Source organism: Diabrotica undecimpunctata, chromosome 3, assembly GCF_040954645.1.
Source record: "Diabrotica undecimpunctata isolate CICGRU chromosome 3, icDiaUnde3, whole genome shotgun sequence".
NCBI classification, from domain to species: Eukaryota; Metazoa; Arthropoda; class Insecta; order Coleoptera; family Chrysomelidae; genus Diabrotica; species Diabrotica undecimpunctata.
In genome coordinates this window covers 18,160,587-18,177,134 of record NC_092805.1, presented here as the reverse complement: position 1 = coordinate 18,177,134, position 16,548 = coordinate 18,160,587, and the positions used below count along the sequence as shown (strand labels likewise).

Genomic DNA, 16,548 nt, shown 5'->3' with positions numbered 1-16,548 from the left:
CGGTAAATGTTTTCGATAGTTTTTATAATATTTGGGGGAACTTCTCTATACAGAAGACGGATTACATCTTTGGGTCTTACTCTGTCAAACGCATTCCTTAGGTCAATCAGACACAGAAATTCTGGTCTATCATACTCCAGTGATTTCTCAGTAATTTGCTTTATAACGAATATTGCATCTGTACATGATCTTCCACTACTAAAACCCTCTTGTTCATCTGCTAAACTTATCCTCTGATTTATTAACACTTGTACAATTTTAGTTGTTTATACCTCTGTAGTTTTCTGGCTGTTTTTATCTCCTTTTTTTGAATAGTAGAATTAGTTCGCTCGTTCTCCATTCTTCCGGTATTTTATTCTGCCTACTCCCCCACTCGACACTGGGAAGTAGGCAGATTGAGACCTCAGTGCCGAGAGACAGTTCTTGCAATATAGAACACGATACTGGTACGTCTCGAGTGAGGGGAGTAGGCAGATTGAGACCCCGAACTCGAACCGAACCGTATCACTCTTGATAATGGCTCCAAAATGGGTGCCGAAACGTCGAGTTTTAAATTCTCAACGCGGTTCTTCCCGAGAACTCAGTAATTTTCATATATATATGTATATATATATATATATATATATATATATATATATATATATATATATATTACATATATTATATATTATAATTCATGAGACCATATTGAGAACAAACAAATTAACAACATATCTCCACCACGATGTGGGTTTTAAATTCTTCGGTGGATTATCTTTTCCTCTTTGCGGAGTTGTTTATATCTCCTCTCTACTTGTCAGATTCAGTGCCTTTATTGCATCTGTAAATATGCTATATGCTCTGTTTTTTCTTTCTGTTATAATCTCACGTTCTTCGTCAAACCAGTCATTCGTTCTTGCTCTTTTTTGTTTATCTTTTGCACCTAGTACTTCTTTACCTGCTTCTTTTATAATGTTTTCACACTCTTTTCACTCCTCATTTATGTTTTCATGTTTTAGAGTCTGTTTTCTACTTTGCTGTTTATATTTTTTTATATTCACTAAATTTTTGTTCATATATTTGAGTCCTTCTACATTGTGTGGTTCATGTTTAAAACCTTTTTCCTTTATTATAGTTGAAATTCTGGCCTTTGTCCTAATTTTGACCAGGTAGTGATCAGAATCCGTATTTGCTCCTCTCCTGATGTGAACATTTATATTACTCGACTGATTGGAAGGCATTAAGACGCTGAAAAATCCAAACATACAAGCGTACTTTATGATTTTAAGTAGGCAAAGCTGGGATTATAAACAAGAAGACTTGGAAAATACATTTTGTGACACAAAAGAAAAAAAAATTAATATATTTTTAATTGCCGCTTTTTAATATAATATAAAATTAACAATAAAATAAATGTATGCTATATCATCCAAATAAACAAAACTTAATTTCGAGGTTCTGCATAACCAACAAGATTTAAGAATACAAAATCAGATGATTGGTGATCATAAGTGATACAACATAAGTTTTAAGTCATTATAGGTAATATTATGAAATGATAATTAATAAATATTGGGAAGTGATGAATAACTATTCTCCCTACACAACTATTTCTTCTGCGTTCTTAGTACAAATTTAACTTTTATTTCATTAGACGGTCTTAGCACTATATCTGCTTTATGGATAATATCTGAAGGTTTCGTAACTGCTTCCAATTTGAAATTGCAAAGTATTCCACACAGGGCAGCTTTCAGCTCCAACATTGCATATTTTTGTCCTGAAACAAAAAAATCCATTAATAATATTTATAAATGATGAAGCGAATATAGCTATTTAAAATTGAGCCTCAGCCTCTCTCTATAAAGACCGTAATGTGTGGTGAAGAGACACATTCTAGACGAGGTACCCCTGATAACGCTGAACATTACGGATCCGATAAACATTCCTGGTATATACAAACTGCATTTCCAGGACTATTTTGTGGCGTACTGGAATTGATCCTGAACCGGTCCAATATTGGATACTATGAGGCAAAACCAAAGCAGTTTTACTGGCTACTTCAATAACTAAATTAGATAACTAATGAGTCTCGAGCGACCGACTGATTACCGTTATAAATCCTCCTCCTAAGTGCCTTCTCTGTTGAGATTGGCGATCAATATGGCAAATTTCTCTCTGTTCTGGGTTTAGTGAATTAATTTGTTTTCTGTTGTGTGGGTCCAATCTCTGATGTTTTGTAGCCAGGATTTTTTCTTTCGTCCTATGCCCCTTTTACCTTCAATCTTGCCTTCTAATATTACCTGGAGCTGCTCAAATTCCCTATAGCGCATTACGTGTCCTAGATATGACGTCGTTATAATTTTGATAGTATTGACCAGATAAGGGCGTGTGTTCATTGCTCTCAGTACTTCTTCATTCGTAGTTCTGCTGGTCCAGCTTATTCTTAGCATTCGGCGGTACATCCACATTTCAAATTAATTTAATTTGTTGGCGTCATATTGTTTTAATGTCCAGGTCTCACAGCCATATAGTAGTAGGGACCACACATAACACTTTAGTGTTCTCAATCTTATTGAGACTGATAGCTTGGGGTTACAGAGCATTTTACGCATATTCATATTCAGATCTTGCTATTTCAATGTATCTTCTAATTTCTTTTGAGTGGTCTAGTTGACTATTTAGTTCTCTGCCCAGGTATATGAAGCTTTGGGAACTCTGAAGGGTGATACCATTTATTTATATGTTAGGTGTAACTTGTTCATGGGGGTTTTTGTGGAATACCAGAATTTTGGTTTTGGAAAAGTTAAGGTCCAAGCCTAGCCTGTGACTTTCTTCTGATAATACGTTCATCAATATTTTTAGTTGGTCTTCTGTTTCTGCTAATACTACGGTGTCATCAGCATATCTTATATTGTTAATGATGATTCCATTGGCTCTGGCACCTTCAGGGCGATCTTCAAGAGAAGCTCTAATTATATGTTCGGCATATACATGAAATAATAGGGGGGATAAAATGCACCCTTGACGCACTCCTCGTTATATGTTGATGTACTTGGTGTTTCCGTTCTCTGTTCGAACGCATCCTGTGTGGTTCCAGTATGTATTACTTATGATAGCTATGTCGTGTCCGTCCAACCCTACTTCTTTCAGCACCTCAATCAATTTTCCGTGTTTGATGCGATCGAAGGCCTTTCTATAATCGACAAAGCACACATACAGCCGTTTTTGAACCTCAAGATACCTTTCTGCAATCAGTGTCAATCCCATAATTGCTTCTCTAGTGCCTGTACCCTTTCTAAAACTATATTGAGAACGACTTAGGTATTCTTCACACTTATTGTGAATTTGGTTATAAATTATTCGCATAAAAATCTTAGCGGCATGACTAATTACGGATACAGTTCGATGGTCTTCACATTTCCTTGCTTTTTGTTTTATATAATACCGCATATTAGCCAGTCATGCGGTATTATGCCATGTTCATGCATAATGTTGCAGAGGTATGTTTATTTCCTGACAGCATTATCACTTAGGTGTTTAAAATGTTCGGCTGTTATTAGGTCTTTGCCGGGTGCCTTGTTATTCTTCGCGCCTTTTATTGCCTGCAAAACTTCTTCGGTGAGAATGTTTAATTTTTCATCTGTATCTATTTGTGGGGGCTCTTCTGTTCTCTGATCACCAAACAAATCTTTAAGATACTGCTGCCATATTTCTTTCTGTTTTCAGGGTCTAATTCCATTTAGTTTTTCTTGTTTGTTACAATCGATAAGTGTTTGGGTGTCCATATTCCTGCTACTTCTTTAACTTTTCTGTGTAGTTCTCTATTTATGCTTCATTCACAAATCTGCTACCTCTTTACATTTTTCTTTCATCCACTCTTTCTTAGCTACATTTATTTTATTATATTACAGTATACATTACTGTATACTTTGGTCTGCTGCCTCCAAGACAGTATTTTTAATTTTCCTTTGCATCTTTTGCATCTTTTATTGTCTTCTCCTTAGTGGAAGCTATTGTCTTAGACTCTAACTGCGTATCTACTATGTCTTCATACTTCTGTTGCTGTCCTTGGTCAGCACTACTCCATGCTATTCTCTGAGTGGGTTTAGCCTTGTTTTGACAAGTTTTATGTCGCAGCTTGGGTACGTTTTTACATTTAGAATACCATTACGGAATCTTTTGTTAATTGTGATGTAGTCGATTTGGTTCCTCACAATATTTCCTTCGCAATCTTGAGGAGACCTCCACGTATACCACCGTTATAAGTAATTCACGTTTACTAGTCAATAGCAACGAGTTAAGGAACTGGTAAATGGAAGGAGAACCTTTTTTGTGTTGGGGTGGGGAAATCTACCTCAAGATGGATGAACTATTCGGAACAGTTAACGGTATAAAGCTTTGGAACATTACGGTATGACTACTACAATAAAGATCCTTAAGGACATCTCAAGAACAATGACTATGCAAACTACATTTACATATTTGGCCTTCAGATAGGCCAAACCAATTATTTACAACATTAAAAAAAATGGTGCTGGTGTCTGATCGGCCTATGATGGAGCAGTACGGCAAGAGATAAGGGCTTGCGGCTCGGTGATACTCCTCCATAGATCCCTACCGGAAGGGCGTGGCGCCTAAATACCGGTGTATATATATATATATATATATATATATATATATATATATATATATATATATATATATGTTTGTTTTGAGGTTTCCGCGGGAGCTATATGTGCTGTCACTATTTTTCCGGGTTTGACTCCACGTTGTAAAATGCTGGTTTTCTTGAAAACCATTGTTTTGGCGACGTTTCGGCAAGGTCTCACTTGCCATTCTCAAGCCTGGTGGATCTACTTCTCGTCGTTACTCGATTAGTACTGGTCTCGACCAGTACTAATCGAGTAACGACGAGAAGTAGATCCACCAGGCTTAAGAATGGCAAGTGAGACCTTGCCGAAACGTCGCCAAAACAATGGTTTTCAAGAAAACCAGCATTTTACAACGCGGAGTCAAACCCGGAAAAATAGTGACAGCATATATATATATATATATATATATATATATATATATATATATATATATATATATATATATATATATATATATATATATATATATATATATATATATATATATGTATATATATATATATATATATATATATATATATGTATATATATATATATATATATATATATATATATATATATATAAACCAATGATTCAGATCGGCACGTGAACTATGAAAGTGATGTTTGGGGCAAACAAAATTAACAACATCGAAACTATAGAAAAAAGCATTAGTCAAATTTTAAAATAAACTATAAAGAATTAAATAAAAAAAGAGAGAACCAAAACCAGATATGAGCTTACTGAAGAAAGAAGAAACGAGGCAAAAGCTCACACTAATCAGAAATATGGTCGAGAACTTAGGAATAGAAATACTTAAAGAGGAGAAAGAGAAGAATCAAATGATACTGACAAGTTTAGGTCTTAATTAAAAACCATTATTAAACAAACCGAAGATATCTTCAAAAACACAAAAAAACCTTGGATGACTGATGAAATATTAGAAATGATGAATGTGAGAGGCTAACACAACAAAAAATATAACAGTAAATATAAAGAAATTCCCAAACAAATAAGAATTTTAATTACTACAAACTTAGAATAACCAAATAATCCACTGACTACAGACCACCTGAACCTTCAGTAGTTAAGGAAAATTGTAATTCTGAAATTGTCGACCCTTCAAGTTCCCAAATGACTCCTGTTAAAATTAAGGAAACTAGTTCTGATTCAGAAGAGGGTCTACAATTTAGAAGCCCTGTTAAAACAACGCTTGTAAAATAAAAGTATTTGCTTCGTTGCGTAATTGCAGCATCGTTGATTTACCTGCTAATTCAGCTGTTGATTCATCTGTTTGATGTGTATTTAGTTGTAAGTTTTGTTTGCTTGGTAACGTTGCGTTGGCCTGTCAACTGAGATGAGACCTGAAAAATAAAATGGAAGAAGGGTTATCTCTGTATAAACCCTACCGTAAATAGGAACTTGTACTTTGATTATTTTATTATCAAAACAATTTATACAGAGATGTCCATTCTTCCCAAATACTTTTATTTTACAAGCCAACGAAGCAAATACTTTTATTTTACAAGCGTCAATAAAAAACTAAAAATTTTAGTTAACACTTAAAAAAATTTATGGTAAAACACTATGGGATAGAGCTAGAAGTACAGATATATGGCGTAGATACAAAGCGGAAAACATCAAGGACTGAGTAAGAAATAGAAAACTAGAATAAAACGATCATATAAGCCAAATGACAACAAATAGAGTAGTAAAGACGGCAGGAGTGGTTCCCCAATGGGAATACGATCAGTAGGAAGACCACGAAAACGATGAAACGACAACTTACCAGAAGCGCATTGAAAATCAGACAGAGTAATGTCTTCTTTTTTCATAGTAGTTTTGTTTGAATCGATTGTTTCATTTTAACTTCGCTAGAAAAGATATACACAAAGGCACCTGAAAATCACAGTAAACTTACAGTAGACTTACAGTAAATATGATAGATCATGTTATTGTAGAGTCAAGACACCAATCGAATCCAATAAACATTTCTACCAGGAGAGCAGCAAATACCGATTTTGTTCACTACTGGGTTGAAAGTAGAGTAAAATTCAGAATTTTAAACATAAAAAAGAAAATAGGTTCTAAATATGAACGATACAATATAGAAGAACTCAAGGATATGAATAAAAATAGAGAATATAAACAAAATACAAACATCAAACTAAAAAACAGACGAAAACATAAAAACATAAATGAAGCGTGGGAAGGGTGCAGAAACATCATGAAAGAAGGAGTTAAAGAATAACTAGGCATAGAAGGTAAACAAAGAAGAAAAGAACAAATGATTGGTTTGATGAAAATATTCAGATTAAAACAGAAAGAAAAAAAGAAAGGATATTTACTTAAATGTAAAAGGCATCTGTATATTAGCACACAATAGAATAGAAATATGCTTTATTGTCACTGAAAATTATTGAACAATTTTATGGACAAAGCTAAAAAAAATCAGTCAAAAATTACAAAAAGTATAAAACAAAAACAAATATAATAAAAAAACAGAACAATACAATTTTAAATTAGTAAAATTATTGTATTACTTACATAATTTGTACAGACAACAACAAATGAGACAAATTGTAGTCACTGCTTGAGACACCCAAATGTAATTATAAACAATACTAATTTTGTTTCTTTGTTATACATTAAGAAACTCGTCAACTGAATAATATGGTCTTTCAGAGAGATAGATTTTTGTCATCTTACGAAACTTAATGAAAGATGTTGCGTGTTTAATTTCTCTTGGAAGGTGATTATAAAGTTTTTTTGCACTATATAGAATAGAATTCTTTACTAGCTGAGTGGACGGGATCGGTAAAAAAACGTTACAATCCGAATTTCTAATGGAGTAGCCATGATCAGGTCTATCGGGAAAAATGTTTAGATGCTCGCGAATCAAACAAACCGTTTCCAAAATAAATAAAGAGGGAAGCTTCAAAATTCCGTGATTTTTGAAGTAGGTCTTACAATGAGTTGTTTGTTTGAGACCAAACAGATAACGAATTGCTATTTTTTGGAACTTAAAAATAGTATCAAATTGGGCCGCTGTACTAGAACTCCAAAATTGAAGCCCATATCGAAGATGGGACTCGAACAATGAGAAATATGCCATTTTGACAGAAGATAAATTTAGTTCCTTCGAAACAGATCTTATTGCAAAGCAAGCTGAGGATAGTTTCTTCCTTAAGGAGTGAGTATGCAAGGACCATTTAAGATCGCTGTCGACAAGAATACCTAGAAATTTCACGGAATTAACGATACTGATTTGGTTCTCATTCAAAAGCAAGGGTTGAATGACTCCTTTATAAGATAATGCTACTGTCTTATCCACGTTAAAGCTAAGTAAGTTGGAGTCTGACCAAGCCTTGATTATAAGCAAATCAGCGGTTATAATTGAATGAAGCGTTGAAATATTAGAGCTGCTCCAAGTAATACTTGTATTATCAGCAAATAGAAAAATGTTCCCTTTAATTTTCAAGTAAGTGATGTCATTAATGAAAAGTAAAAAAAGAATGGGACCTAATACTGAACCTTGGGGTACTCCACACTCAATGTCTTTACAACTAGAGTCGGTGTCTTTTATTCTAACCAATTGTTTCCTACCTACCAAGTAAGTTTTGAACCAATTCAAAGACACACCCCGAATTCCATAGAAAGTTAATTTTTTAAATAGAATGTCATGATTTACGCAGTCAAAGCCTTTGGAATAGTAGCAGAAAACGGTGGCGGAGGAGAGGTTACTATTTAGTGATAGATATACCTCATGTAACACAGAAAACATTGCATCACTAGTACATTTATTAGACAAAAAGCCGAACTAATTTTGCGATAAAATATTATGTTTAAGGAGAAAGGGCATAAGTCGAACTTTTATAAGCCTTTCAATAATTTTTGATAGTGCTGGTAACAAGACAATAGGTCTATAGTTGCAGGCATCAGATTTGTCTCTACCTTTATGAAGAGGAATAACGATGGCAGTCTTTAGGTAGTTAGGGAATGTACCTTTTTCAAGGGAATCATTTACTAGCGAGACCATGACCTCCAATACATTATGCGGAAGATTTGAGAAAATTTTAATAGATAATCCATCTGTACTACAGGACGATTTGCTTTTTATACTACGAATTGTTTGAATGAATTCAGTCTTATCAACTGGTCTTAAAAAGAAGGTATCAGCAATGTTTTTTGAATTAGGGAGATAGGAAACTGGATCTTGTTGTGACAAAATAGTTGAGGTTATATTTTTACTCACATTAACAAAGTAATCATTTAGATTTTCGGGGTTAGGAAAAGAAAAGGTTTGATTCGCTGCACTGATTTTATTTCGAAAATCGTTTATTATTGACCAAGTTTCTTTTGAAATATTTTTGAAGCTTGTTAGGCGATTATAAAAGTAGGATTTTTTGGCTACTTTGAGTAGTTTTAGATAGCATTTTCTGTACGTATTGATATAATCAGAGATGGGGATACTGTCATTAAATTTTTTAATATATAGCAGAGAACGCGTATTCTTCGCAGATATACGAATACCTTTGGTAATCCAAGGTTTGTGATGTTTTGGCCTGATGTTTAATAGAGGAAATGCTTTATTAAAAATAGATACAACTCTATTTAGAAAATCACTAACATTACAGTCAATGTCCCCAAAAGAAAAACTCCAGTCAGAAGTCAAGCATGAATTATAGAATTTACGAAAGTTTTGAGGGGAAAAAATCCTACCTAATCGTCGGGTTTTTGAGTGGGGTGTTTTTAAACTGCTAAACTTGGTATATACCGCTTCATGATCAGAAAGCCCCCCATTAATAACTGTAGAATGGACGTCAGCGGGTGGAAAATCAGAAACCACAATCAATTGTCGAGGATGATGTTTTTGAGATTCTTGTTGGAGAATTAACGTGCATTGTGAGACCATATGATTCAAAAATAGTTACCAAAGACAGTTGGGTCGCACAAACAGCAGCGTAGTCAATATTAAAATCACCACATAAAATTTTTCTGCTTTTAATGGGCAGAATATCTAACAAATTTAGCAGGCTCTGAAAAAATAGTTCAGTATCAGAGCTAGGTGATCTATAAATGCAAATAATGTATAGGTTAAATTTCTTGTTATTAAACAAAGAAAATTCGAAGTAGTTTTCGCCCAGCAAATAGTCATATTTCGAGACTGAAGAAAAATCATTGTTATTAGAAAGAATCAGAGTGCCACCATGAGCTGAACTTGGACGATCATACCTATTAATTGTGGTATAGTCTTGAATGAAAATTGGCTCATTAACTTCAAGCCGTCACTGCAACTAACTGGGGAAACCCTAATTCTTCCAGAAACAAAAATAACTCATCTGTCTTATTTCTAATCGATCGAATATTAGTAAGAATTATGCCAAAGTTGCTAGCAGTTGAATTTGAGGATTCTAGACCCCCAATGTACTTATAACTCTGAGAAAACTAAAAATATACTGACCATACTGACTATATACGTATTTTTCTCCGCTACTAATACGCTTCGTGGTGAAACTCATGGAGATAGCTCGATACGATACGATAAACGTAAGTGATCACGCTCATGACTCATTTTTTATTTGCTGGACTATAATAGATGTAAAATTTGTCATATACTCACCTATACAGTTTCGACTTCCAGCACTAAACGGAATGTAAGCGTAAGGATGTCGTGAAGCAATATTCTCCGGCAAAAATCGGTCAGGGTCAAACTTTTCTGGATTTTCGTAATACTGCGGACTGTGGTGGGTATCGTATATACAAATGCTGATAACGGCAGATTTTGGAATTGTGTATCCAGTTTTGGTATGTACCTCTTCCCCAAGTACTCTAGAAATCATGGGAGCACTGGGATACAACCTTAAGCTTTCTTTTATGCATCTTTCAATGTATTTTAGTTCTCCCAATTCGGCGTAAGTGGGATTTTTAAGGTCTTCCACTACTGCGATTGCCTCTTGATACATTTCCTCCTTAAAAACACAATACCACAGATTTTATAAAAATATAAAAGATGTTTTTTAATAAAAATTGTTAAGATAAAAAATTTGATAGAAAATACTTTCACTATAGTTTTAATTTTGTATTTTATCTTGCAAAACCCTTGTCTTATATTATGAAATACATCTTACCTGAATGTCCGGGTTGTTTGCTAAAATCATCAAAGTATGACATAAAGAAATGGCTGTGGTATCATGACCCTAAAAGTAAAAACATTTATTTTAGATTATAGGTTGTATATAAGAATGTTAAGTAAGAAGAGTGGTAAAACACGGTAACATTACTGTTTGAATAACCTTTAACTATGGGCTATGGCTTATTAAGTTCACCAGCCACACTAAATTGGCAAACGTATCTGATAAAAATTGCCTATACTTGCTTCTCTACTCGAAGCTTATCCATGATGTGTATATTATAAGCTTCGTCACCTTTAAATTGATTACTACAGAGATATGTGGATAGTTGTGAAAATTAATTTCATTCAATTTTTACTCCCAAATTCATTTGATTAACTTTATTTATTGTATATACCTTTCAAATTATTTTCAAAGACGCCTGATAAAAAACAAAAGCGTGTCAAGATATAAAGAGCTTAACAGGCAAATTGGAAAATAAATATTATCTGCCAAGGAAGAATGGAAGCAAAATAGTACCCAAAATAGCAACAAAATTATCATGATCGTTGTCAACCTCCAAGGTTGGTATATAGACGAGGAAAGAACAATATTTTAAAAACTTTGGTGAAAAGCCAATACAATATCAATTTTATCATTTGTTATTTATTTTGCAGAAAACAAAGTACTTGGTATATTTTACACAAACAAAAACCATGTACAACGTGCTAGTAGATATCTAAGATGAAATAATAAACAACACTGCACTTGAGACAGTAGACGAGTAGGTATGTATACCTGGGACAATTAATACTTAAATCTGGCTCCTTACCCTAGGTAACCAACGGAAGAATGAAACTGGCTTGGGCATGTTTTGGTAGAAAATGCAGTTATATTCAAATCGAAGATGCCACTCCATCTGAAGAGAAAAGCATTCGATGAGTGTATACTACCAATCATGACATACGGTGGAGAAACTTGGACACTTAAGAAAAATATTATATTGAAGCTCAACGTCACTCAATAAGCTGCACAATAATCCGTAGAATATGCTGAGAATGATGATGATATGTATTAAATGTATATATATATATATATATATATATATATATATATATATATATATATATATATATACATATATATATATAATATATATATATATATATATATATATATATATATATATATATATATATTGATAAAGTTGTATTTTATTAATTTTATTTTTATTTATGATAAATGTTGTAATTTTTAAAATCTATGGTTCGTTGTTTAATTTAATAGATACCTCAGCTAGCTCAATTATGTGTTCTAAGCAATCTGTCACTGTGTGACGTCGACTCTGTAGTCTCCTGGTAGAGTTCAAAAAGAAATTAAATCAAAATTTACTTTAGACCTTTGATAAATTAACCCAAATGAAGCACGTTATTTATTAATATTGAACAAATTTAATATAAACAATAAAATTCGTCTGCAACTTGGGTTGCCTTTAAAAATTTACAAAAATAGGAATCGTATAAATCTTAATGTGGTTTAGAGTCGTGACAATAAAAATTTATTACAAAATGTGGAGACTCTATACAAGTACCTAAAAACTAAATAAATATTGCAACTTTATAAAGTGTTTAAATGAACTATAAAGAAAAGAAAATGAACACTTTATTCCGCTGACTTTTAACTTGCATTCAAATATAATCAAAATTTCAAATGATCCCCAAATTATTATCCAACCTTACTTTAAAACAGTTCTGACTTATTTAAAGAAAACTAACTACTCGCAAAATAATTGGTGAAACTGGAATATCAATCCTCTCTTCGGAAGTTAAGGTACGTACTATTCTATTTTTAATTTAATGATCATTAATATTTCAATTTTTTTAAGGCCTATCGCAATTATGTTAATTCATGAATTTTAATTTTCTCAATTTAAATGACATTTCTGTACTCCAATAATAAGTTATAAGTTAAATTGTTTCTCTTACTCTCTGGAACAAATTCTGGATATCTCTGCTGTGGAAACTGTGGAAAAACTAAAATTCTCTTTAGACGAGTTAAAAAAACACTCCCGACCTATTCCACAATTTCAGGACTCCTTTTCAAAATTTCTTGTCGGCCTCTCCCAAAAAAATTTATCATTCGTTGCTAACAGCAACCAACGTTCTTTTTTCTTTTCGTCTTCTATTTTTTTTTTAAACCATAAAACTGTCCTGTTCTGACACATTTGTCAATCCACATTAATTTCTCATAATCACTTTAATCACATCTAATTTGGGAATTTATAAAAAAAAATGTTCAGATATAAAACTTATTCTATTACAATGCTAATACAATTTATTCTTTTCATCTCCACATCATTGTAATTTCTTATTTAACAAAACCCCTATTAATTTAGCTCCCATAGACTTGCTTGACAGTTTATTTTCTGACGTTTTCAAAATTTCTATATTTAAATATTTTTTAAGAATTCTTCTTTTTTTGTTCTTTTTAAGGTTTAGACTATTCACCTATACACTAGGCAACTATACTATTCAGAAATTATTAACACTATACCAGGTAAGTCAAAATTAATTTATTTAACAATTTACTAATCTTTTTCTCTCTTTTATTTCAGAGTCGAACCCACATTGTGATGGCTTCATGAAATTCATGAACAACAAACTCATATAAAAATCCATTTAAGTTGTATCCTTTTTAACATATTGAAATCATTTCAATATATATACATATATATATATATATATATATATATATATATATATATATATATATATATATATATATATATATATATATATATATATATATATATATATATATATCGCAAAATGTAACTATAAATACATATGGCAAATGTACGGTTAGACAACTTCTGTCTAGTTAAATAATATGAATATGATATGAAGTGAATTCGTTTTTTATTTGAAGTTGTGATTTTTCAAGGTCGGGGAATGACTATTAGTATTTCAGTCAATTACTAAAATTATCAACGTAAGGTTCATTTAAATACTATGTGGGAATGATCAAAACATATAATTAATTAAGCAGGTATGACTCATTACACCCATTACATACATTAAATAGAAAAATCCTAATATACATATAATATAAAGAAAGTACACTATAAATTTTTGATATAGTGTTTAAGTAACATTTTGAAATTATTGAGACTTGAGAATTTTTTTACTGATGTAGGTAAATGATTAAATTTAAGGAAGCTTTTAAAAAAGAGCGAATTCATCGTACTTTTATACATAGTTCTAGGTACATATATGTCATCTAAATCTCGGGTATTATAAGAATAAATACTTTTGTTGAAAGAAATGAATTCTTGGAAATATTCAGGTGATGAGCCATTTACTATTTTGAAGACCAAAATCATGGTATTAGAGTATTTAATGTCCTGTGGTCTGTGAACTGTGTTTGTCATTTGTCATCTTAGTTTTAGTTAATGTCATATGTAATTGTCATGTTATTCATTCAAACAAAACAATGCTAATTTCTTGTATATTAAAACCTAGTTTATAAAGGTTTTGCATTTCATTACAATTTAATATACAAGAAATATCGAATATGGATAAGCTACTACGACCAGACAGATTCGATGCAGATCCTAACTCTCCTAGATCGTCTCAAGAATGGATGCATTGGAAAGCTACCTTTGAAAACTTTATTTCCTCTGTGATTGATGTTTCAGAGGAGGAGAAATTCAAACTACTGGTAAATTACGTGAGCAACAATATCTATGAACTCATCTCTGATTGTAGAAAGTATTCTGAAGCCAAAAGTATTCTCGAAGCAGCTTTTGTTAAACCCAAAAATGAAATTTTTGCCAGACATATCCTAATGACAAAAAAACAACAAACTGGTGAAAATATAGGTCAATACGTTCAACATCTTAAAGTGCTTTCCAAAGACTGTAATTTTCTAGCCGTTTCTGCAGACCAAAATAGAGAAGATTATATAAGAGACTCTTTTATTAATGGCATTCTTTCTAATGACATAAGACAACGTTTACTAGAAAACAACACTATTACTCTGCAAGATGCCATAGTGAAAGCCCAGTCTCTGGAGTCAGCTTCAAAACACTCTGAGGCTTATACAACTCCTGTACAAATTATGAATGCAATTTCTTCCGAAACCAGAGAGCACACTAATTATACTTCTGCTGCTGTGAAAAGTTGGAAATGTTACTTTTGTGGATCAACTGAAAGGCATCCTCGTAGCCTATGCCCTGCTAGAGACAAAGTTTGTAAGAAATGCTCGAAAGTTGGACATTTTTCCAAGGTATGTAGGCTTCAGATGCCCAATTCAGTATCAGCTGCTGTTTTAGCTACTACTACATCTAGTTCCAATTTTAGAAATCTTGCTGCTGCCCCTCAATGCTTATCTAAAAGTGTTACTGAGATAAAGGTGAATGGAAATACAACTGAAAGTTTAATAGACACAGCTAGTTCTGAGTCATATATCAGTAAGAATTATGCATTGTCTATAAACGTGAAAACATTTAGAAGTCATGCAAGCATAATAATGGTTTCAACAGCACTCAGAACGACTATCTCAGGACACTGCTTTGTTAATTTAGAAATAAACGAACATTCCTATAAAAATGTCAAATTATCAATAATTCAAGATTTATGTGCTGATGTAGTAATAGGTCATGACCTGCTTAAACAACATTCTTCTCTAGAAATCACTTTTGCTGGCTCAAAAATGCCTTTAGTTATTGATCGTATAGATAACATTTGTAGTTTGGCATACTTAAATATAGAGCCACCCAAATTATTCTCCAATCTATCAAATGATTGCAAACCGAGGGCAACTAAATCAAGAAAATTTTCAACTGAAGATAGAAAATTCATATCTGACGAAATACAGTATCTGCTATTGAATGGAATCATAGAAGAAAGCAACTCTCCTTGGCGTGCACAAGTACTTATTACAAAAAGTGAAACACACAAAAAGCGAATGGTGGTAGATTATTCACAAACGATTAATAAATTTACTTACTTAGATGCCTATCCTCTCCCAGATGTTGAAGATATTGTTAGAAAAGTAGCAAGATATTCTGTCTTCAGTACTATTAATCTTAAAAATGCATACCATCAAATTCCAATCAAAAATGAAGAGAAAATATACACTGCTTTTGAAGCCAACGGCCAACTATATCAATTTTGCCGGATTCCTTTTGGGGTAACCAACGGAGTGGCTTGTTTTCAAAGGGTTATCGATGGTATTATTAAATCCGAATATTTAAAAGGTGTACATGCATATCTTGATGACATTACGGTTTGTGGATTAAATCAACAATAACATAATGAAAATCTTAATAAATTTATGGAAGTAGCGAAGAAATACAATCTAACAATAAATCAAAATAAAAGTTCTTATACACTAAATTCAATCAAACTTTTGGGTTATCAAATAGAAAATCAGACCTTAAAACCTGATCCTGAAAGACTTGAACCATTAAAGAAGTTACCCTTACCAAACGATTCACAATCACTAAAGAGAGCTGTCGGAATGTTTGCACATTATTCCAAATTTATCCCACAATTTTCAGAAAAGATACAAAAACTAGTCACATGCAATACTTTTTCTTTAACAGAACAAGCAGCTAAAGCTTTCCAAATTCTTAAATCAGAAATTATTTCTTCAGCCGTTACTACGATTGATGACAAGATTCCTTTTATCGTTGAATCTGATGCTTCAGATTTTTGTATTGCTGCTTCTCTTAGCCAAGGAGGAAGACCTGTTGCTTTCTTTTCAAGAACCTTATCAAAAAGTGAAAGAAATCATTCATCAGTGGAAAAAGAGGCTTATG

At 32.5% G+C, this 16,548-nt stretch overlaps 1 protein-coding gene across 1 annotated transcript in view; it reads right to left on the bottom strand.

Annotated features, from left to right (window-relative positions):
- Positions 1-1,330: 1,330 nt before the first annotated feature.
- LOC140436503 (cytochrome P450 4C1-like) overlaps positions 1,331-16,548 on the bottom strand; it is a 44,456-nt gene continuing 29,238 nt past the window's right edge. Inside the window, exons 6-8 of the mRNA XM_072525377.1 lie at positions 10,743-10,811; positions 10,235-10,583; positions 1,331-1,756 (exon numbers count right to left, since the gene is read on the bottom strand). Coding sequence (XP_072381478.1) covers positions 1,587-1,756; positions 10,235-10,583; positions 10,743-10,811 — 588 coding nt within the window. The 3' untranslated portion in view covers positions 1,331-1,586. The remainder of the gene's footprint in view (positions 1,757-10,234; positions 10,584-10,742; positions 10,812-16,548) is intronic.